General features: G+C 39.4%; 1 protein-coding gene across 1 annotated transcript; it reads left to right on the top strand.

The window, feature by feature from the left end:
* The first annotated feature begins 2,158 nt into the window (after window positions 1-2,158).
* On the top strand, window positions 2,159-8,438 carry LOC306981413 (tripartite motif-containing protein 14-like). Its single transcript, XM_079581027.1, has 5 exons — window positions 2,159-2,235; window positions 3,381-3,548; window positions 4,618-4,785; window positions 6,887-6,933; window positions 7,841-8,438. Exons 1-5 carry the CDS (start codon window positions 2,195-2,197, stop codon window positions 8,401-8,403), a joined length of 987 nt encoding a protein of 328 aa, XP_079437153.1. The 5' UTR covers window positions 2,159-2,194; the 3' UTR covers window positions 8,404-8,438.
* The last annotated feature ends 16,554 nt before the right edge of the window (window positions 8,439-24,992 follow it).

The following is a 24,992-nucleotide window of genomic DNA, read 5'->3' on the forward strand; positions in this document are numbered from 1 at the left end:
TCGCTCGCTACTCCGGAGTCTTCACGCAGGTGTTCAAAGAGGAGCCGGGAGAGGGCAAGAACAAGGTGTACTGCTTCATCCACCTGAGCGTGCACGAGTTCCTGGCGGCGCTGCACGTCCACCAGACCTTCTACAGCTCCGGAGAGAACCCGCTGTCGACGCCGCGCTCCTCGGAGAGCTCTGATCACGAGGAGGAGCTGCCACGATCCTCTGAGAGCCCCGACGCCGAGGAGAACCTGCCGTCGCCGCCGCACTCAAGCTCAGAAACATCATCCACGCAGTCGCCCAAACGCTCCATACTTCAGATGTTCAAAAGAAAAGAAGCGAAACCGACAGATTCATCGCCGTCCTCCTCGAAGAGCCTCGGATCAGCTGCCGCACAGTATTTCCAGCAACTGTCCAGACATTCGATATTTCAGATTTTCAAAAGGAAAGAGAGTCCAGAGACCTTTGGACAATCTGCCCTGGAGACTAAGACCTTTGGACGCTCTGCCCTGGAGACTAAGACCTTTGACCGCTCTGCCCTGGACCCGAAGACCTTCTACCGCTCCGCCCTGGACCCGACGACCTTCTACCGCTCCGCTGTGGACCAGGCCTTGCAGAACCCAAACGGACACCTGGACCTGTTCCTGCGCTTCCTCCTGGGCCTGTCGCTGCCGACCAATCAGAGGCTGCTGCGGGGTCTGCTGACTGAAACGGGGAGTGAGCGGACCAACCAGGAGACGGTGAAGCACATCAATCGGAGGCTGGAGGAGGAGGGCCTGTCGGCGGAGAGGAGCCTGAACCTGCTGCACTGCCTGAGCGAGCTGAACGACCGCAGTCTGGTGGAGCAGATCCAGAGGGTGATGAGGGGGGGGCGCCTCGCCTACAGGGACATGTCTCTGGCTCAGTGGGCGGCGCTGTCCTTCCTCCTGCTGTGCTCGGACTCGGACCTGGAGCACTTTGACCTGAGGAAGTACTGTCCGTCAGAGGAGGGTGTGATGGGTCTGCTGCCGGTCGTCAAGGGCGCCACGAAAGTCACGTGAGTGGAACGCGTGTGTTTGTGCTCAGACTGTGCCTCGGTGCCTTCTCAGCTGTGTAGGCGACAAAAAAATGTGACAACAATTCAACCAAAAAGTGACAAAAATTCGACAAAAATGCGACAAAAATGTGACAAAAATTCAACAAAAATTCAACAAAAATTCAACAAAAATTCGACAAAAAACGAAAAAAATTCAACAAAAATGTGAAAAAAAATTCAACAAAAAGTAACAAAAAATCATCAAAAATTCATCAAAAATGCGACAAAAAAGTGACAAAAAATTAAAAAAAATGCGACAAAAATTCAACCAAAAAGTAACAAAAAATCTTCAAAAATTCATTAAAAATGCGACAAAAAAAGTGACAAAAATTCACACAAAAAAGTGACAAAAATTCAACAAAAATTCAACCAAAAAGTGACAAAAATTCAACAAAAAAGTGACAAAAATTCAACAAAAATGCAACAAAAATGTGACAAAAATGTGACAAAAAAGTGACAAAAATTAAAAAAAAATGTGACAAAAATTTGACAAAAATTTGACAAAAAAACCACAAAAATTTGACAAAAAAAACACAAAAATTTGACAAAAAATCAACAAAAATTCTACCAAAAAGTGACAAAAATTCAACAAAAAATCAATAAAAAGTCAACAAAATGCGACAAAAATATGACAAAAAATCAATAAAAATTCTAACAAAAATGTGGCAAAAATGTGACAAAAATGTGACAAAAATTCAACAAAAATTCAATAAAAATTCAACAAAAATTCAACAAAAATTCATCAAAAAATCATGAAAAATGTAAAAAAAAATCGAAAAAAAATCGACAAAAATTCAACAAAAATGTGACAAAAATTCAACAAAAATTCAACAAAAAGTGAAAAAAATGTGACAAAAACTCAACAAAAACGCGGAGACGGTGAAGCACATCAATCGGAGGCTGGAGGAGGAGGGCCTGTCCGCGGAGAGGAGCCTGAACCTGCTGCACTGCCTGAGCGAGCTGAACGACCGCAGTCTGGTGGAGCAGATCCAGAGGGTGATGAGGGGGGGACGCCTCGCCTACAGGGACATGTCTCTGGCTCAGTGGGCCGCGCTGTCCTTCCTCCTGCTGTGCTCGGACTCGGACCTGGAGCACTTTGACCTGAGGAAGTACTGTGCTTCAGAGGAGGGTGTGATGGGTCTGCTGCCGGTCGTCAAGGGCGCCACGAAAGTCACGTGAGTGGAACGCGTGTGTTTGTGCTCAGACTGTGCCTCGGTCCTTTCTCAGCTGTGTAGTCAACAAAGATGCAGCAAAAATGTGACAAAGATGTGACAAAGATGTGACAAAGATGTGACAAAGATGTGACAAAGATGTGACAAAGATGTGACAAAGATGTGACAAAGATGTGACAAAGATGTGACAAAGATGTGACAAAGATGTGACAAAAATGTGACAAAAATGTGACAAAAATGTGACAAAAATGTGACAAAAATGTGACAAAAATGTGACAAAAATGTGACAAAAAATCGACAAAAATGTGACAAAAATGTGACAAAAATCGACAAAAATGTGACAAAAAATCGACAAAAATGTGACAAAAAAGTGACAAAAATTTAACAAAAATGTGACAAAAATTCAAGAAAAATTCAAAAAAATTCAAACAAAAATGTGACAAAAATTCAACAAAAATTCAAAAAAATTCTAACAAAAATGAGACAAAAATGTGACAAAAATGTGACAAAAATGTGACAAAAATGTGACAAAAATGTGACAAAAAAGTGAAAAAAATGTGACAAAAATGTGACAAAAATGTGACAAAACTTAACAAAAATTCAACAAAAAATCAAGAAAAAAGTGACAAAAATTCAACAAAAATGTGAAAAAAAAATTCAACCAAAAAGTAACAAAGAATCTTCAAAAAATCATCAAAAATGCGAGAAAAAAAGTGACAAAAATTCACACAAAAAAGTGACAAAAACTCAACCAAAAAGTGACAAAAATTCAACAAAAATTCAACATAAATGTGACAAAAATTAAAAAAAATAAAAAATAAACAAAGCTGACACAAGACAGCAACAACGCGAGGAAAAAGATCAGTTTTGTGGGTCTTAGCTTTCAAATGAGGTGCTGCACAGGCCTATATATTAACTTAAGAGTACATAATGCAGTGTTGGATCTGCATTAGTAACAAAATCCTGTTTGTCAGAAAGAACAGCCTCGTGCGTAACCGTCTGTTCGTGTTCTACAGAAATCATTAACGAGTGTAACGACGACCTGAAATCAGAGCTAAGAGAGAGGTTCACGTTTGTGTCCGAGGGCGTGAGCTCTGAGGAACTGTGTGTGGACACTCTCAGATAGGGTCTGTCTCCTCTCTCCTCAGGCTGAGCGGATGTGGTCTGACCTCTCGCTGCTGTGGTCCTCTGACCTCAGTGTTCAGCTCCTCCACCCTGACTCACCTGGACCTCAGCAACAACGACCTCCAGGACTCAGGAGTGGAGCTGCTGTGTGAGGGACTGAAGAGCGCCCCCTGCAGACTGCACACGCTCAGGTGACCAGCTCCCATCATGCACTCTGTCTCTGTCCACACGAGAGGTCAATGCGGTGGGGTGACCCAGGGGCGGACTGGCCTTATGTCCATTCTGGAAGAGCACAGAAGGGCCACCGGTCCCGCCTTAACCGAGCTTTACCCAAATCTAAAAGCTAAAAAGAAAAGCATCAAAATAGCGACAGGAAAAGAGGATGAAAACAAGACAAAAATGTGCCGGAAAAAGCATTAAAAACGTGACAAAAACTGTGATAAAAAGTCAACAAAACCAGAATAAAAAATGATAGAAAAACGTGACAAAAATTCAACAAAAAGTGACAAAAATTCAACAAAAATTCAACAAAAAAGTGACAAAAATTCAACAAAAATTCAACAAAAATTCAACAAAAATTCAACAAAAAAGTGACAAAAATTCAACAAAAATTCAACAAAAATTCAACAAAAATTCAACAAAAAAATGACAAAAATTCAACCAAAAAGTGACAAAAATTCAATAAACATTTAACAAAAAAATGACAAAATTCAACAAAAATTCAACAAAAATTCAACAAAAATTCAACAAAAATTCAACAAAAATTCAACAAAAAAATGACAAAAACTCAACAAAAAATGACAAAAATTCAACAAAAAATGACAAAAATTCAACAAAAATTCAACAAAAATTCGACAAAAATTCAACAAAAATTCAACAAAAATTCGACAAAAAATCAACAAAAAATGACAAAAACTCAACAAAAACTCAACAAAAAATGACAAAAACTCAACAAAAAGCCACAAAAAGTAGTGAAGAAACAACAAAATTATGACAAATGCGGCGACTTGATAAAAAGTTACAATCACTCTTGTAGGCCTCAGCTTTCAAATGAGGCGTTCCATTGTTGCTCTCCAGCCGAGAAGCTTTTAGATTTGGGTACAGCCGAACTGGAGAAAATGAGCCCGCTTGGTCAGAGTCCAGGGCTGTTTTTCAGTCCCAGTCCAGCCCCTGGGGTGACCTCCCCTTTAGAAATCAATGGACTAAGAAACGTCAGTCTCACTGCAGGAGATTTGTGACGGGTTAATGCTGTGTCTTTAGGCTGTCGGGATGTTTGGTCTCCGAGAGCGGCGGGCTTTCTCTGGCCGCCACTCTAAGCTCCGCCCCCTTCCATCTGAGCGAGCTGGACTTGAGCTACAACCATCCAGCATCCTCCATCAAGCAGCTGACCGCCCTACAGGCCTCACAGCGCCCCCTGCAGATGCTCAGGTGAGTCTACAGGCCTCACAGCGCCCCCTGCAGACGCTCAGGTGAGTGCTGACCATTCTAAACCGCTCTCCTGAGTACCTGAAGTCTCTGGATGTAAGGCTGAAAACTCTGATCAGGCTGAAAACTCTGATCAGGCTGAAAACTCTGATCAGGCTGAAAACTCGGATCAGGCTGAAAACTCGGATCAGGCTGAAAACTCTGATCAGGCTGAAAACTCGGATAAGGCTGAAAACTCGGATCAGGCTGAAAACTCGGATCAGGCTGAAAACTCGGATCAGGCTGAAAACTCGGATCAGGCTGAAAACTCGGATCAGGCTGAAAACTCGGATCAGGCTGAAAACTCGGATAAGGCTGAAAACTCGGATCAGGCTGAAAACTCGGATCAGGCTGAAAACTCGGATGAGGCTGAAAACTTGGATCAGGCTGAAAACTCGGATCAGGCTGAAAACTCGGAAAAGGCTGAAAACTCGGATCAGGCTGAAAACCCGGATCAGGCTGAAAACTCGGATCAGGCTGAAAACTCGGATCAGGCTGAAAACTCGGATCAGGCTGAAAACTCGGATCAGGCTGAAAACTCAGATCAGGCTGAAAACTCGGATCAGGCTGAAAACTCGGATCAGGCTGAAAATTCGGATCAGGCTGAAAACTCGGATCAGGCTGAAAACTCGGAAAAGGCTGAAAACTCGGATCAGGCTGAAAACTCGGATCAGGCTGAAAACTCGGATCAGGCTGAAAACCCGGATCAGGCTGAAAACTCGGAAAAGGCTGAAAACTCGGATCAGGCTGAAAACTCGGAAAAGGCTGAAAACTCGGATCAGGCTGAAAACTCGGAAAAGGCTGAAAACTCGGATCAGGCTGAAAACTCGGAAAAGGCTGAAAACTCGGATCAGGCTATTATAGTTTTGTTTCTTATAGTAAGACAGAAAGGTTTAGTTTACCTGCTTGACTAGTTTCGATCACTTCCTGCGATCTTCCTCAGAAGCGACACCTGGTGGTGGAGGTGTCGTGTCGTAGGCAGCGCACATGGATTTTCCAGTCGGTAGTAAACGTAACGTAACCGCTGGATCAGAGAAGCCATCGAGATCAGGAAACGTGCAACAACATCTATGAACCGGGACGAGGGAGCGTACACCTTATCACACACTTGGGACGCCGTCCATGGAGAAGGTGACAGTCAGTAGGGGGCGCAAGCTCTCCCTACTGACTGGAAAACCCATGTAAGCTGCTACGACACGGCACCTCCACCACCAGGTGTCGCTTCTGAGGAAGATCACAGGAAGTGATCGAAACTGGTCAAGCAGGTAAACTAGACCTTTCTGTCTTACTATAAGAAACAAAACTGTAATAGTCTTAACCTAAGAAGACAGTATGAACCTTCTACAAAGTCGGATAAGGCTGAAAACTCGGATCAGGCTAACAACCATAATGCTAATAACTGGGATAGGGCTATTAAATGGGATACATTATTTGGATCTGGAGAAAGAGTTGAAACGTGTCCCTCGTGGAGCCCTGCGGGGGTGCTACAGTAGTATGGGGTCCGGGGCCCTCTGCTAAGGGCTGTCCGTTCCCTGTATGACCGTAGAAGGAGCTCGGTTCATTGCCGGCAGGAAGTCTTTCTACTGGCCAACATCATGCACCTGTTTTTGAATAGTGTTACCACTTCTGGACGCTTTTGTGAGGAAATACATGTACTATAGTGCATATGTGCTGCTCGAGATGACTTTCAACTTCGTGACGATTTTTGTTTCATGTGAACTGACGGAGTAAAAGGCAATTGAGTAAGACTAGAAATCTGCACTAGAATTTTCAGCTGCTCTCCACTTCAGCTTTGAACTATAGGCTCCTTAGAATGTTGTGATGTCACATGAAGGCAACCTAGGAGGCCTTGCGGAGGGCCTGGGACACGCTGGAGGGACTATCCCCCAGAGTCCCCCCAGAACAGCTTGGGGATGTTTGCCTGGAGAGGGAAGTCTGGGCATCTCTGCTCAGACTGCTGCCTCCACAAACTGTACGTGGACAGGACGAGAGAAAAACGATGGGTGGAATGGATGGAGATCTGGTCCTGGTCTGGTCTTAAGTTCAGCCTGGTCTTGTGTTCCAGGTTGGATCCTTCTGGAGAGCGTTGGATGGTCCCAGGTCTAAGGAAATGTGAGTATCATTGTGATCTGTCTGAAGATGATGTTCCAGAGTGTGGGGTTATTCTTAACTCCCACCTGAACCGAGCACATTTTCTCCAGTTTGACTTTACCCCAATCCAAAAGCTTCTGGAAACAAGCTGAGATGAAAACAATGATGGAAATGGGGCAAAGAAGTGACAATAAATTTATGAAAAAGTGGGAAAAATGTCACAAGAAATTGACAAAAAATGGACGAAAAAATGATAAAAATGTGACAAAAAATGACAAAAATGTCATAAAAATGTGACAAAAAAGTGGCAAAAATGTGACAAAAATATGATAAAAATGTGACAAAAAAAGACAAAAATATGACAAAAAAAGACAAAAATATGACAAAAAGTTACAAAAAAATGACAAAAATATGACAAAAAATTTACAAAAAATGACAAAAAAATGACAAAAATGTTACAAAAAAATGACAAAAATATGACAAAAAATTGACAAAAAAAGACAAAAAAATTACCAAAAAAATGACAAAAATGTGATAAAAATGTTACAAAAAAATGACAAAAATTTGACAAAAAATGACAAAAATTTTACAAAAAATTACAAAAAGTTACAAAAATGAGTCGAACACCCAACGAAAAAATGATGGAAAAAAAATGTGATGACGTGAGGAAAAAGATCCTCTCGGTTCAGGCGGGACTTAAGGGGTTAAGAATTATGTCAGATACTATTTCTATTTCCCACGGTGTGACCCGGGCGGGGGTCACGAATCCCTTTTACTGTTAAAATGGGGGTTGCGGCGCCAAGAGGTTGAGAACGACTGTTCCAGAGCGTGGGGTTATTCAGATGATGCTCCAGAACGTGGTGTTATTCAGATGATGCTCCAGAGTGTGGTGTTATCCAGATGTTCCAGTGTAATGTGTGTGTTGCAGACGCCTGTGAGGTCTCCCTGGATCCTCACACGTTGCACAGACGTCTCCTTCTGTCTGAGGACCAGCGCTCTGTGACTCGAGTGGAGGAGGAACAGCCGTATCCAGATCATCACCACAGGTTCACGAGCCGGCCTCAGGTCCTGAGCTCCTCCGGCCTGAGGGGGCGCTGTTACTGGGAGGTGGACTGGAGCGTGCAGAAGGAGGGGGGGGTGTTCATCGCGGTGAGCTACAGAGGGATCAGCCGCAGAGGAGGGGGAGGGGACAGCGCGTTTGGGAACAACCGTCAGTCCTGGAGTCTGTGGATGTTCTCAGGAGGAAAGTGCTCGGTCCGGCACAACGACGAGGAAACGGATCTCCCGGGGAGAGAGGGCGTGTCCTCAGGCAGAGTGGGCGTGTTCCTGGACTGGGAGGGCGGAGCTCTGTCCTTCTATGACGTCGTCGCTGATGGAGGACCCGCCCACCTCTACACCTTCAGCACCTCCTTCACTGAGGAGCTGCTTCCTGGGTTTAGACTGTGGAAGGCGGGAGACTCTGTGACTCTGGTGGATCTGAACCAGCACTGACCAATCAGGGACAGCGGCGGCACGACCTCTGACCTGGGAGAAAAGTACTCTGATACTGGAGTAACAGTATGATGTACTCTGATACTGGAGTAAAAGTATGATGTACTCTGATACTGGAATAACAGTATGATGTACTCTGATACTGGAGTAAAAGTATGATGTATTCTAATACTGGAGTAAAAGTATGATGCATTCTAATAGTGGAGTAAAAGTATGATGTATTCTAATAGTGGAGTAAAAGTATGATGTATTCTAATAGTGGAGTAAAAGTATGATGTATTCTAATAGTGGAGTAAAAGTATGATGTATTCTAATAGTGGAGTAAAAGTATGATGTATTCTAATAGTGGAGTAAAAGTATGATGTATTCTGATAGTGGAGTAAAAAGTATGATGTATTCTAATAGTGGAGTAAAAAGTATGATGTATTCTGATAGTGGAGTAAAAAGTGTGATGTATTCTAATAGTGGAGTAAAAAGTGTGATGTATTCTAATAGTGGAGTAAAAAGTGTGATGTATTCTAATAGTGGAGTAAAAAGTGTGATGTATTCTAATAGTGGAGTAAAAAGTGTGATGTATTCTATTAGTGGAGTAAAAAGTGTGATGTATTCTATTAGTGGAGTAAAAAGTGTGATGTATTCTAATAGTGGAGTAAAAAGTGTGATGTATTCTAATAGTGGAGTAAAAAGTGTGATGTATTCTAATAGTGGAGTAAAAAGTGTGATGTATTCTAATAGTGGAGTAAAAAGTGTGATGTATTCTAATAGTGGAGTAAAAAGTGTGATGTATTCTAATAGTGGAGTAAAAAGTGTGATGTATTCTAATAGTGGAGTAAAAAGTGTGATGTATTCTAATAGTGGAGTAAAAAGTGTGATGTATTCTAATAGTGGAGTAAAAAGTGTGATGTATTCTAATAGTGGAGTAAAAAGTATGATGTATTCTAATTGTGGAGTAAAAGTATGATGTATTCTAATAGTGGAGTAAAAGTATGATGTATTCTAATAGTGGAGTAAAAGTATGATGTATTCTAATAGTGGAGTAAAAGTATGATGTATTCTAATAGTGGAGTAAAAGTATGATGTATTCTAATAGTGGAGTAAAAGTATGATGTATTCTAATAGTGGAGTAAAAGTATGATGTATTCTAATAGTGGAGTAAAAGTATGATGTATTCTAATAGTGGAGTAAAAGTATGATGTATTCTGATAGTGGAGTAAAAGTATGATGTATTCTGATAGTGGAGTAAAAGTATGATGGACTCTGATAGTGGAGTAAAAGTATGATGGACTCTGATAGTGGAGTAAAAGTATGATGTACTCTGATAGTGGAGTAAAAGTATGATGTACTCTGATAGTGGAGTAAAAGTATGATGTACTCTGATAGTGGAGTAAAAGTATGATGTACTCTGATAGTGGAGTAAAAGTATGATGTACTCTGATAGTGGAGTAAAAGTATGATGTATTCTAAGAGTGGAGTAAAAAGTATGATGTATTCTAAGAGTGGAGTAAAAAGTATGATGTATTCTAAGAGTGGAGTAAAAAGTATGATGTATTCTAAGAGTGGAGTAAAAAGTATGATGTATTCTAAGAGTGGAGTAAAAAGTATGATGTATTCTAAGAGTGGAGTAAAAAGTATGATGTATTCTGATAGTGGAGTAAAAAGTGTGATGTATTCTGATAGTGGAGTAAAAAGTGTGATGTATTCTGATAGTGGAGTAAAAAGTGTGATGTATTCTAATAGTGGAGTAAAAAGTGTGATGTATTCTAATAGTGGAGTAAAAAGTGTGATGTATTCTAATAGTGGAGTAAAAAGTGTGATGTATTCTAATAGTGGAGTAAAAAGTGTGATGTATTCTAATAGTGGAGTAAAAAGTGTGATGTATTCTAATAGTGGAGTAAAAAGTGTGATGTATTCTAATAGTGGAGTAAAAAGTGTGATGTATTCTAATAGTGGAGTAAAAAGTGTGATGTATTCTAATAGTGGAGTAAAAAGTGTGATGTATTCTAATAGTGGAGTAAAAAGTGTGATGTATTCTAATAGTGGAGTAAAAGTATGATGTATTCTAATAGTGGAGTAAAAGTATGATGTATTCTAATAGTGGAGTAAAAGTATGATGTATTCTAATAGTGGAGTAAAAGTATGATGTATTTTAATAGTGGAGTAAAAGTATGATGTATTTTAATAGTGGAGTAAAAGTATGATGGACTCTGATAGTGGAGTAAAAGTATGATGGACTCTGATAGTGGAGTAAAAGTATGATGGACTCTGATAGTGGAGTAAAAGTATGATGTACTCTGATAGTGGAGTAAAAGTATGATGTACTCTGATAGTGGAGTAAAAGTATGATGTACTCTGATAGTGGAGTAAAAGTATGATGTACTCTGATAGTGGAGTAAAAGTATGATGTATTCTAAGAGTGGAGTAAAAGTATGATGTATTCTAAGAGTGGAGTAAAAGTATGATGTATTCTAAGAGTGGAGTAAAAAGTATGATGTATTCTAAGAGTGGAGTAAAAAGTATGATGTATTCTAAGAGTGGAGTAAAAAGTATGATGTATTCTAAGAGTGGAGTAAAAAGTATGATGTATTCTAAGAGTGGAGTAAAAAGTATGATGTATTCTAAGAGTGGAGTAAAAAGTATGATGTATTCTAAGAGTGGAGTAAAAAGTATGATGTATTCTAAGAGTGGAGTAAAAAGTATGATGTATTCTAAGAGTGGAGTAAAAAGTATGATGTATTCTAAGAGTGGAGTAAAAAGTATGATGTATTCTAAGAGTGGAGTAAAAAGTATGATGTACTCTAAGAGTGGAGTAAAAGTATGACGTACTCTAATAGTGGAGTAAAAGTATACCTGTGTGAAGTTAGCCCCCCCATAGTGTCAGATTTGCTTCAAAATAGTGTCATTCGTTTGTGCTTCGTTTGTGCACGTTTGTGCACACAAAATTAGCGTTTGTGCGCACTTCGTTTTTGAGTTATTGATCATTGATTGGTAATTGATCAGCCCCCCCATAGTGTCCGATTCACTCCAAATTAGTGTCATTGTTTAGCATTTCGTTTGTGCACGTTTGTGCACATAAAATTAGCGTTTGTGCGCACTTCGTTTTTGACCAGACCAAAACCCGATCCAAGACCTGAACCAAGACCAGACCAAGACCTGACCAAGACCAAGACTAAGAACCAAACCAAGACCCAAACCAAGACCAGACCAGACCAAGACCTGAACAAAGATCAAACCAGGACTAAGACCTGAGCCAAGACCCAAACCAAGACCAGACCAAGACCAGACCGAACCAAGAACCGAACCAAGACCAGACCAAGACCAGTACCAAGATCATACCAAGACCCAAACCAAAAACAAGACCCAAACTAATACTGGAATCCAGAGCCAGACCAAGACCTGAACCAAGACCAGACCAAGACCTGACCAAGACCAAGACTAAGAACCAAACCAAGACCCAAACCAAGACCAGACCAGACCAAGACCTGAACAAAGATCAAACCAGGACTAAGACCTGAGCCAAGACCCAAACCAAGACCAGACCAAGACCAGACCGAACCAAGAACCGAACCAAGACCAGACCAAGACCAGTACCAAGATCATACCAAGACCCAAACCAAAAACAAGACCCAAACTAATACTGGAATCCAGAGCCAGACCAAGACCTGAACCAAGACCCATACCAAGACCAGACAAGTTGCCATATGGTCAACATTGAGTGTGTGTGTGTGTGTGTGTTTTACCTACAAAAATCACACCATTAGAATTACAAATTTGATCTATTTTATTATTTTTAAAAAGGCACTTGTGAAACACCTATATCTTTGGTGTTGGACCTACATGGATTTATCGTGGGAAAATGCTGTGAGTCAACAGTAACCATGGTTACCAAGTACTCAAATTGTTACATTGCCTTTTTTTCACACTGTCACGTTCAAATCTGTTTGTAAGGTGAACTGTGGCTTAAACAGAAGATATGGACAGTTTGTCATCATGATGGAAGCAGGAAAAAACACAAAAAAACTGGTAAAAATTCTATTTCTCACCTCATTCTTTGCCTGAATGTAAAATATCAGTGACAAAGGCTGTGGACATTAGAAACAAAATGTACGGGTTCAGTTGGTCCAAGAGATGGAAAATAAAGACCTCAGGTGCAGGTTTCAGTTAGTTTTAAATCAGCGGTTCCCAAACTATGGGTCAAGGACCACAGAATGGGACCATTTGCCATTTATCATTTTAAAAAGTTGGGAAATAGATAAGATAATCCTTTATTGATCTCACAAAGGAGATCACGTGTAGACGTGTAGTCGTCCTAAATCCCAGTCTCACAGTGGCTTAGTGGTTAGTGATTCTCACACATGGGGCAGGGCCTGAATTGAGGTCATTATGTTCTTCGTCGAATAGCCATGGGACGCGTGCTGTAGGGCCCAAGTGTGGATTTTTGCTTAGGGCCCCAGAAGGGCCAGCACCAGCTCTGCTCTCCATAAATGTGCTTAATGTTGGCACAAATGGCACATTTGTCAACAATGTGTTTTGGAAACACAAAATAAGATGGCAGGTGCCAGGGACACATTTTGATGATAAAACAAAAAAGTAAAGTTTTTATCATGAAGCCAACCGTTTTTAAACCCTGATCAATTACCAATCAATGATCAATACTTCAAAAACGAAGTGCGCACAAACGCTAATTTTATGTGCACAAACGTGCACAAACGAAATGCTAAACAATGACACTAATTTGGAGTGAATCGGACACTATGGGGGGGCTGATCAATTACCAATCAATGATCAATAACTCAAAAACGAAGTGCGCACAAACGCTAATTTTGTGTGCACAAACGTGCACAAACGAAGCACAAACGAATGACACTATTTTGAAGCAAATCTGACACTATATGGGGGGGCTAACTTCACACAGGTTAAAAGTATGATGTACTCTGAAACTGGAGTAAAAGTATGTTGGACTCTAATAGTGGAGTAAAAGTATGATGTACTCTGATAGTGGAGTAAAAGTATGATGTACTCTGATAGTGGAGTAAAAGTATGATGTACTTTAATAGTGGAGTAAAAGTATGATTTACTCTAATAGTGGAGTAAAAGTATGATGTACTCTGATAGTGGAGTAAAAGTATGATGTACTCTGATAGTGGAGTAAAAGTAAGTATGATTTACTCTAATAGTGGAGTAAAAGTATGATGTACTCTAATAGTGGAGTAAAAGTATGATGTACTCTAAAAGTGGAGTAAAAGTATGATGTACTCTAAAAGTGGAGTAAAAGTATGATGTACTCTGATAGTGGAGTAAAAGTATGACTTACTTCCTCGTTACTTCCTCGTGTATATTTGTGCCTGGGTTTGTTGTTTTCTGCAATTTGGATCAGCCCAGACATTCATACTCTCAAAAAAATAAAGCAAGTTCAAACATTTTTAATTTGTAAGATGTGAAGCAGTTCATTTATTTGAGCAAAAAAAACAAAAAACAAAACGTCATCATTTGCCTGTTTGTTTGAATTTGTTTGTTTTCCTGGAGGGTTGGGTTTGTACTTCAGCATTTCTTGGTCACGAAGATCCAGCACCACATGAGTCATGTATTTGATGAGGAAAACACAACTCAACACTGTAAAAGGCACTTCTAAGGCGGTGAAACAAATAACCAAGCCCCACCGCAGTAATGCATTTTATTTTTAATGACTTTACTCCAAGTTTACTCCACAATACTCATTCTGAGACGGGTCGTGGCCATCATTGACTTTTTTTACATGTGGTTCATGTGTCAAATTCCGTCCTGGTTCTTTGAAGGGTGGAGGCGAAAAACAAAACTACTATTGTCCCGCTCGTGAAGATGATCCGGAGCGATTGTGGTTCGAGCTTTTGTCCTTTTCACTATAACGTTATATGGCTGATTTTATCCTGCTCTGAAGCCGACAGGAAAGTTCTTTTATGAACAGAAATATCACATTTACTCTGGATTTAGTTTGGTTATACTGTGGCGGAACAAGACGCTGTAAAAATGAAGAATAAAAATATTGTAATTTTGTCAAATCATCAAATATAAACATGATTATTGTTGGTTTAACAAGAGAAACAAAGAAACATTGTACAATTGTAAAAGAGTCCCAGTGGGTCAGTTGTCAGTGGGTCAGGTGTCAGTGGGTCAGTTGTCAGTGGGTCAGTTGTCAGTGGGCAGTGGGTCGCCTATAGGCAGCTGGGCCCCAGACTGCAGTGCGTGGCGGACCCTCTCCCAGAACAGCCCCCTGTGGCCCCGGGCCCCGCTCCAGCTCAGGTACGTGCGGCTCCTCATCAGCTTCCTCATCCTGAAGAACGGGCTCAGCTGATTGGACGAGAGCTCCTCCAGGAACACCAAGATCAGCACGTCCTTCTGCTCGTCCAACAGACGGAAACTGCACCAGAGACGAGGACCAGGTCAGAGAAACCACATCTTCATCCTTTTATGTGACATGAACTTCACCCATAACCAGAGGAACCGTGTGTGAAGAGGAGCAGCACCTGGCCATCTGGATCTCACGGGAGCACCACTCGCTGAGCAGGTACTGGTGGCTGATCACACACAGAGTCTTCCTGCTGCTGTAGATGGCGTCCACCATGTTCTCCATGATGGCTTTCCCTGAACCACAGCACAGTTTTTTGTCATTTTTTGTCACATTTTTTGCGAATTTTTTACCACATTTTTGTCACATTTTTGTCATTTTTTCATCATTTTTTATATAAAAATGTAATTTTTTCTCACATTTTTGTAATTTTTTTTGTAAATTTTTAGTAAAATTTTTATCATTTTTTCGTCATTTCTTGTCATTTTTTAATAAAATGTTTGTCATTTTTTTGTAAATTTTTTGGTCATTTTTGTCACATTTTTGTCATTTTTTTGTCAAATTCTTATCACATTTTTGTCATTTTTTCGTATTTTTTTTGTAAATTTTTTGTAAATTTTTTGTAAATTTTTTATCATTTTTTCGTCATTTCTTGTCATTTTTTAATAAATGTTTGTCATTTTTTAGTACATTTTTTGTAAATTCTTTGTAATTTTTTTGTAATTTTTTTGTCAATTTTTTGTCAATTTTTTGTCACATTCGTCATTTTTTAATAAAATGTTTGTCATTTTTTTGTAATTTTTTTTTCATTTTTTGTCACATTTTTTTCAAATTGTTGTCACATTTTTGTCATTTTTTTATCATTTTTTTTGACATTTTTTTGTAAATTTTTTGTCATTTTTTGTAAAATTGTTACATTTGTCATTTTTTCGTCTTTCTTTAAATAAAATGTTTGTCATTTTTTTCTCACATTTTTGTCAATTTCTTGTGACATTTTTGTGAAATGTTTGCCACTTTCTCATCAATTTTTCGTCACTTTTTTGTCACATTTCGACCAAGAGCAAACTGAGCGTAAAAGAAACATCACATGCTTTATAGATTTCTACATCCGTGGTCCCCAACACACAGTTTTGTGTTAAACCAGGGCCTACAGAGCTGCACCTGCACCTGGACCGTCCCAGTTGTGGCTCTAGTTCCATTTTGACTCTTATGAAACATGGAGAATATCGAACCTATAAATGTGAAGGAGAAAAAGTTCATGGCGAGCTAGCCAGGAGCACTTCCTGTCTAGCTCGCCATCAATATTTGAAATTCTGCATGATGGCTTTCCCTGAAGAACATATCTTTTTTTCGTCAATTTTTTGTCACATTTTATCAAATTTTTTCGTCATTTTTTAAATAAAATTTGTCATTTTTTAAATATTTTTTTTGTCAAACTTTTGTCCATTTTTTGTCATTTTTTTGTCACATTTTGTCACATTTTTGTAATTTTTTTGCAATTTTTTAAATTAAATTTGTGTCATTTTTTTGTCATTTTTTGTCATTTTTTTGTCACATTTTTTCACCTTTTTGTCACGTTTTGTCACATTTTTGTAATTTTTTCGTATTTTTTTAATCAAATTTTTGTCATTTTTTTAATAAAATTTGTGTCATTTTTTGTAATTTTTTGTCAATTTTTTGTCACAATTTTGTCATTTTTTTGTCATTTTTTGTCATTTTTTGGTCACATTTTTTCACATATTTGTAAGTTTTTCGTAATTTTTTTAATTAAATTTGTGTCATTTTTTTGTCACATTGTTGTCACATTTTTGTCATTTTTTCGTCATTTTTTCAATATTTTTTTGTCATTTTTTTTGTCACATTTTGTCACATTTTTGTAATTTTTTCGGGCCTACAGAGCTCCACCTGGACCTGAGACCGTCCCAGTTGTGGCTCTAGTTCCATTTTGACTCTTATGAAACATGGAGAATATCGAACCTATAAATGTGAAGGAGAAAAAGTTGATGGCGAGCTAGCCAGGTGCACTTCCTGACTAGCTCGCCATCAATATTATACATTTTGAAGTAGAAATTCTGCCATTACATTCAGCTGTGATTACTGAGTATATGCGAGACTTTATTATCGGACACTTTTTTCAATCATGCAGCTGTGGAGTCACCTGGCTCGAAGTCTCGGTGGTGCAGACACAGCTTCCAGCCCTGCCGTCCCTCCAGCTCGGGCAGCAGCTCTCCGTAAACCCACTCCTCGTCGTGGACGTTGTAGGACACAAAGGCGTCGTAGGTCTCGGCACAGCCCCGCCCCCTCTGCTGCCGGTGGTGCAGAAAGCCCCGCAGCAGGTAGAACCCGTACAGCAGGTGGAAGCGCAGGAAGTGATGCATGAAGGTGGGGAGGAGCGTGAGCAGCACCAGAGCGGAGCTGCAGATGAAGCAGAAGAACCCCACAGACTCCCAGCACCAGCGGTAATCAAACTCCAACAGGAGCGCCCCCTGTTCAGACGGGAGGGACGCACACCTGTACTGATACGCTCCGCTCACAAACACCCGTCTGTTCCCGATGACCCAGTCGATGAAGTCGGCGTTCGAGCAGTTACAGACCAGCGGGTTCTCGGAGAGGTCCAGGTGTCTCAGTGAAGGGAGCGCCTCAAACGCCCTCACGTTTACAACGCTCAGATCGTTCTTCTGTAAGATCAGCGTCTGCAGCTGCGTCAGATTCGCCTCGGAGAGAAAGTCCACGGATCTGAGCTGGTTTTCAGACAGATCCAGAGTCTGTAAGACGGTGAGCGGCTCAAACAGCTCTGGAATCGAAGGCGACCTGTATTCGTTCAGTACCAGATTCAACACCAGCACTTTTAAGTCATCCAACCCCCGGAAAACGTCCTTTGACAAGAATATAGTAGCAGTTATAGAGAGAGTGAGGCTTAACGTCTGCAGTGATGGCAGATTGAAGACCTGCTGCAGCTGTGAGCGCCCCCCGGAGCTGGACGGAGGCCCTACACCTGCAGGAGGAGAGTCGACGATGTAATCCAGAGAAACACTCAGGGTTCTCAGGCGTGTGAGTCCATCAAACGCCCCTTCCTGCACTGACGTCTGTGTTTTAGAGCTAAAACATAAATCTAAATCCGTCAGACGTGTCATGTTTCTGAAGACTCCCGTTTGAAGCTCCTCAATGTCGTTTTCAGACGCGTTTAAAACCAGCAGGTTGGGCAGAGCGATCCCAAAACCATCGTCAAATTCGTGAATTCTGTTTGCTTTTATGTCAAGTCTCTGGAGGTTCTGGAGATGCTGAAACACGCAGCTGTCCAGCTCGGTCAGTTTGTTATAACTGAGGTTGAGAACCGTCAACAGGCGCAGACCAGAGAAGTCCAGACAGTCGAGCTTTCGGATGATGTTTCCGAAGAGCGACAGGGACGTGAGGGACGACATGTTCCGGATGGTCAGAGGGACTTCGCTCAGGCTGTTCTTCCCGACGTCCAGCCTCGACAGGCGGGTCAACGTCCGCAGAGAGGAGGGGGGTAAGTCCTTCAGCTCGTTCCCGAAAAGATTCAGCTCAGTGAGGTGAGAACACGGGAGAAGAAGGGAATCACTTAATGTTGAGATTTCATTATGACTTATGTCTAATGTTTGTAAGGTCTGGATCCCACAGGCCGAGTGCAGCAGACCTTCATCCAAACTGTAAGTGCTGAGGTCAAGTTTCTCCAGCGACTCCAGGCTCTGGAAGATTAACTGATATGTTTCTTCGCGGAAATGAGTAATTTCTAAAATCAGGGTCCTCAGGTTTTTGAGAAAGGCTTTGTCTGAAACGCTCCATTGCAGATCGGTGTGGATTCCTGCTAAACGAAGTGTCTGTAGATGTGGAAGGACGTCGGAGTGAAGAGAGAACCTGCTCAGAGGAGTCCAGCTCAGGTCCAGGTCGGTGATGTTCAGAGGAAATGGAAGCTGGTCTGATTCAAGAGAAGTGAGATTGTTTTCTGCTATGTCTAAGGAGTTTAATAAAGGACAGAGTGAGAGGATGTTCACGATGTCGCTGATGCTGGAGAGACGATTCCCAGACAGACTTAACTTCTGCAGCTTCACCAGAGGAGCAAAGGCCGACCCTGAAACGTGATTGATTTGGTTCCATCCTAATCTGAGGACAGTGAGGTTGGACAGGCCTGAGAACGTGTGGTCTGTGAGGGAAGTGAGTCTGTTGTGACTCAAACTGAGCTCGGCTAGAAAGGATAAATGTGAAAACGCCGCGTCCTCGATGTGAGAGATCTGGTTCTCGCTCAGGTCTAACATCCGGAGTTCAGAGAGACCGGAGAGATCGCTCCGTCCGACCGACTCTATGTTGTTGTTAGAAGCTGAGAGGTTCACGGCGGATTCGGGAACGTCGGAGGGAAAGCTGGATAATTTGTGATCGTCGCAGTTGATTGTCTGGGGATCGGTGGAGTCTGTGGAGCAGTTGTGGAGAGAGAAGAGCCGTGAAGGACGAGGGAGGAGCAGGAGGAAGAGGAGAGAGAACAGAGGCTCCATCTGTGACACACAAACACATAAACACCCTCTGAGTCTGAGTCCTTCAATGAACCCAAGTGTGCAGAGCTTTGAGACACTTGGTACCACAGGCTTGTAAAGCGCAATACAAGCCGTTATTATGAATATTAATGTTGCCTCTTGTATTGTCTAACCTGTTAACGCCTGAACCGAGAGGATCTTTTTCCTCACGTCAGCAGATTTTTTTCCATCAGTTTTTTGTGGGTTTTAAACTCATTTTTTGTCATTTTTTCGTGCATTTTTAATCAAATTTTTGTCAAATTTTTGTCACATTTTTGTCATTTTTTGTCAATTTTTTGTCAAATTTTTGTCAGTTTTTTGTCCATTTTTTTTCAGTTTTTTGTCTCATTTTCTAGCGTTTGTGTGAACGTGATCCTGAATAGTGGCCCTGCAAGTTGTGAAATGTGCCGATAAACTTGTCCCTGTAAAGAATGTGTATAATGCAAATATATTAGTAGAGTTAAGAATGAGTTGCTGGATTATTGTCACTTTTTTGCTGGATTTTTGTCTTTTTTCTGCTGGATTTTTTAGTGACATTTTTTGTAATTTCTTGTCAAATAGTAATTTTTTTTTTACTTTTTGTCAGTTTTTTTTTTAAATTTTTTGTCCTTTTTTTGTCCATTTTTTCGTCCATTTTTTGTAGATTTTTTGTCATTTCGTTGTTGGTTTTTTGCCATTTTTTGTCAATTTTTTTGTTTTGTTTTTTGTCACATTTTTGTCGTTTTTTAGTCGTTATTTTTTTCGGGTTTTTTTTTCGTTTTTTGACATTTTTTTGTCGTTTTTTTGTCCATTTTCATCATTTTTTTGTCATTTTTTTGTCATTTTTTGTCAATTTTTAGTCAATTTTTTGTCATTTTTTTTATTTTTTTGTCACTTTTTTGTCAATTTTTTGTCATTTTTTGTCCATTTTCATCATTTTTTTGTCATTTTTTGTCCATTTTCATCATTTTTTTGTCATTTTTTGTCCATTTTCATCATTTTTTTGTCATTTTTTTGTCATTTTTTTTCAATTTTTTTGTCAATTTTTTGTCACTTTTTTGTCATATTTTGTCAAATTTTGTCAATTTTTTTTTTTTTTTTGTTATTTTCTTTTTTTTCTTTTATAGTATGATCCCCCGGAAATTTTGTCAAATTTTTGTCCGTTTTTTGTCAAATTTTTTTTTCAGTTTTTTGTCTCATTTTCTAGCATTTTTGTGAACGTGACCCTGAAAAGTGGCCCTTCAAGTTGTGAAATGTGCCGATAAACTTGTCCCTGTAAAGAATGTGGATGCTACAAATATATTAGCAAAGTTATGAATGAAGTTTGGACCACAGCGAACATTTAAGATTTAGTGGCTTCCCCTTTCACTGTTTGCTGTCAAAAACCGACCACCATCAAAACCTTTGCATCAGGACGAAGTCAGGACAGAGTGAAAACCCGACAGGAGATGACACTGAATCCTTTTAGAGGCACGTGGTCTAAACGTTCGTCCAGGGCTGTGATTGTAACGGTGAGTTTGAGGCGTCACTCACGGCTGCAGAACTGAAACTCTGGACCCGGAACTGGAACAGTCGAGTCCAAACCAGGGCGGGCTCTACGGGGTCAAAGGGCACAATGTATTAGAATGAAGAGGGAGTCGACTTGCACCACTTTGAAAATCAAATGCAGCCTCTAAAACTCATGTTGTTCTGGAGTTTGCTCTTCTGCCGCTCACAAACATCCAGACAAATCACAAGATGATGTTCCAAACCAGAAGTCACGAAGGAACAAACGAACAAAAGTGTATAGGCTTTATTAACCTCTTACCACCCGCCAAAACCAACTCCATTCTCTCCTCTATGTCATTGTTACACTTTGTATTTCCCTTATGTGTTTTTTGTCACTTTTTTATTACTTTTTTGCTGCCCCTCTGTCACTTTTTGCTGGATTTTTGTCAATTTTTGTTGGATTTTTGTCTTTTTTCTGCTGGATTTTCTAGTGACATTTTTTGTAATTTTTTTGTCAAATAGTATTTTTTTTTCCCTTTTTGTCACTTTTTTGTTATTTTTTCATCGTTTTTTGTTATTTTTTTGTCAATTTTTCTGACATTTTTTTTTGTCCATTTTCATAATTTTTTGGTCATTTTTCGTCAATTTATGTCAATTTATGTCTTTTTTTTGTTTTTTCGTAATTTTTTGACAATTTTGCCAATTTTTTGTCAATTTTCATCATTTTTTGTCCATTTTTTGTAAAAAATGTTGTCAATTTATGTCAATTTTTGTCAGTTTTTTGTCAGTTTTTTGTCCATTTTTGTCATTTTTTCATCGTTTTTTTGGTCATTTTTTTTTTTATTTTTTGTCAATTTTTTGTCAATTTTTCTGATTTTTTTTTTGTCAATTTTCATAATTTTTTGGTCATTTTTGTGTCAATTTTTTGTCTTTTTTTTGTCAGTTTTTTGTCTCAATTCTATCTCTATTTCCTCACCTTTTTTCCAGAAGCTTTTGGATTGGGGTAAAGCCAAACTAGAGAAAATGTGCTCAGTTCAGGCGGGAGTTAAGGGGTTAAAATGTCAAAGCCTTTGAAGCTCTTCCCCAAAAGACAATATGCAAAACACAGTAACAGAAAAACAATCGTCAAATGATGCTTTGGATGCAGAAAAAAAGCACTTGTTCAGAGCTCGTATGGCTTTGTTCAGTCCTGGTTTAGTCCTGGTTTAGTCCAGGTTTAGTCCAGGTTTAGTCCAGGTTTAGTCCTGGTTTAGTCCAGGTTTAGTCCTGGTTTGAAGGTCAAGGTAACTGTATTTGCACCAAAGAGAGTGAGATACAGACACAGACCAGCCGACAGTAGAACAGATAGAAGTGACACATGTGCAGCTAAAAGGACCAGAAGCCAGTTTTAACCTCTTAACTCCCGCCTGAACCGAGAGCATTTTCTCCAGTTCAGCTTTACCCAAATCCTGTAGGCCAGTGTAACGCCTCATTTGAAAGACCTACAAAACTCATCTGAATGGATCTTTTTCCTCACGTCATCACAATTTTTTTCCATCATTTTTTGGGGGGTTTTCAACTCATTGTGTAACTTTTTTGTCAAATAGTCAATTTTTGTCACATTTGTCCTTTTTTTTTTGTCACTTTTTTGTCATTTTTTTCAACTCATTTTTGTAATTTTTTTGTCAAATAGTGTGTTTTTTTTGTCACATTTTTGACATTTTTTCATCATTTTTCTGTCATTTTTTTGTCCTTTTTTGTCAATTTGTGTCAATTTTTTGCCACTTTTTCTATCATTCTTTGGTCAATTTTTTGTCATTTTTTTGTCATTTTTTTTGTCTTTTTTTGTCATTTTTTTGTCTTTTTTTTGTCATTTTTTGTCAAATAGTGATTTTTTTAACTTTTTGTCACATGTTCATCATTTTTTCATCTCTTTTTTGTAGATTTTTTGTCATTTTGTTTGTCCTTTTTATGTCACATTTTTTTTTTTCTCTTATTTTTTTCTTTTTTTGTCACATTTTTTGTCACTTTTTTTGCCACTTTTTCATCATTTTTTGGTCAAATGTTTGTCAATTTTTGTGCGTTTTTTGTAGATTTTTCGTCATTTTTTTTTTCATTTTTTGTTTTGTTTTTTTTCTTTCATTTTTTTTCCGATTTTTTTGTCCATTTTTTGGTCAAATTTTGGTCAATTTTCATCAATTTTTTGTCCGTTTTTTTTCTCAATTCTGCCGCCATTTTCTCACCTTTTTTCCAGAAGCTTTTGGATTGGGGTAAAGCCAAACTAGAGACAATGTGCTCAGTTCAGGTCCTGGTTCAGTCCTGGTTTAGTCCTGGTTTAGTCCTGGTTTAGTCCTGGTTTAGTCCTGGTTTAGTCCTGGTTTAGTCCTGGTTTAGTCCTGGTTTAGACCTGGTTTAGTCCTGGTTTAGTCCTGGTTTAGTCCTGGTTTAGTCCTGGTTTAGTCCTGGTTTAGTCCTGGTTTAGTCCTGGTTCAGTCCTGGTTTAGACCTGGTTTAGTCCTGGTTTAGTCCTGGTTTAGTCCTGGTTTAGTCCTGGTTTAGTCCTGGTTTAGACCTGGTTTAGTCCTGGTTTAGTCCTGGTTTAGTCCTGGTTTAGTCCTGGTTTAGTCCTGGTTTAGTCCTGGTTCAGTCCTGGTTTAGACCTGGTTTAGTCCTGGTTTAGTCCTGGTTTAGTCCTGGTTTAGTCCTGGTTTAGTCCTGGTTTAGTCCTGGTTTAGTCCTGGTTTAGTCCTGGTTCAGTCCTGGTTTAGACCTGGTTTAGTCCTGGTTTAGTCCTGGTTTAGTCCTGGTTTAGTCCTGGTTTAGTCCTGGTTTAGTCCTGGTTTAGTCCTGGTTTAGTCCTGGTTTAGTCCTGGTTTAGTCCTGGTTTAGTCCTGGTTTAGACCTGGTTTAGTCCTGGTTTAGTCCTGGTTTAGCCCTGGTTTAGTCCTGGTTTAGTCCTGGTTTAGTCCTGGTTTAGTCCTGGTTTAGTCCTGGTTTAGTCCTGGTTTAGACCTGGTTTAGTCCTGGTTTAGTCCTGGTTTAGCCCTGGTTTAGTCCTGGTTTAGTCCTGGTTTAGTCCTGGTTCAGTCCTGGTTTAGTCCAGGTTTAGTCCTGGTTTAGTCCAGGTTTAGTCCTGGTTTAGTCCAGGTTTAGTCCAGGTTTAGTCCTGGTTTAGTCCTGGTTTAGTCCTGGTTTGAAGGTCAAGGTAACTGTATTTGCACCAAAGAGAGTGAGATACAGACACAGACCAGCCGACAGTAGAACAGATAGAAGTGACACATGTGCAGCTAAAAGGACCAGAAGCCAGTTTTAACCTCTTAACTCCCGCCTGAACCGAGAGCATTTTCTCCAGTTCAGCTTTACCCAAATCCTGTAGGCCAGTGTAACGCCTCATTTGAAAGCTAAGATCTACAAAACTCATCTGAATGGATCTTTTTCCTCACGTCATAACATTTTATTTCCATCATTTTTTGGGCGGGTTTCAACTCATTTTTGTAACTTTTTTGTCAAATAGTGTTTTTTTTTTGTGTCACATTTGTCTTTTTTTTCAACTCTTTTTTGTAATTTTTTTGTATTTTTTTTTTCAAATAGTGTGTTTTTTTTGTCACATTTTTGACATTTTTTCATCATTTTTCTGTCATTTTTTTGTCCTTTTTTGTCAATTTGTGTCAATTTTTTGCCACTTTTTCCATCATTTTTTGGTCAAATTTTTGGCAATTTCTTGTCAGTTTTTTGTCAAATAGTGATTTTTTTCACTTTTTGTCACATGTTCATCATTTTTTCATCTTTTTTTTTGTAGATTTTTCGTCATTTTGTTTGTCATTTTTTGTCACTTTTTTTTGCCACTTTTTCATCATTTTTTCATCATTTTTTTTCCATTTTTTTTCCATTTTTTTCCATTTTTTTTCCATTTTTTTTTCATTTTTTTTCATTTTTTTTCATTTTTTTTTTTCTATTTTTTTGTCACATTCTTGTCATTTTTCATTGATTTTTGGCCTTTTTTGTCCATTCTTTGTCACTTTTTTTTACCACTTTTTCACCATTTTTTGGTCAAATTTTGGTCAATTTTCATCAATTTTTTGTCCGTTTTTTTCTCAATTCTATCTCTATTTCCTCACCTTTTTTCCTGAAGCTTTTGGATTGGGGTAAAGCCAAACTAGAGACAATGTGCTCGGTTCAGGCGGGAGTTAAGGGGTTAAAATGTCAAAGCCTTTGAAGCACTTCCCCAAAAGACAAAATGCAAAACACAGTAACAGAAAAACAATCGTCAAATGATGCAGAAAAAAGCACTT

Source organism: Gobius niger (genome assembly GCF_951799975.1).
Source record: "Gobius niger genome assembly, chromosome: 22".
NCBI classification, from domain to species: domain Eukaryota; kingdom Metazoa; phylum Chordata; class Actinopteri; order Gobiiformes; family Gobiidae; genus Gobius; species Gobius niger.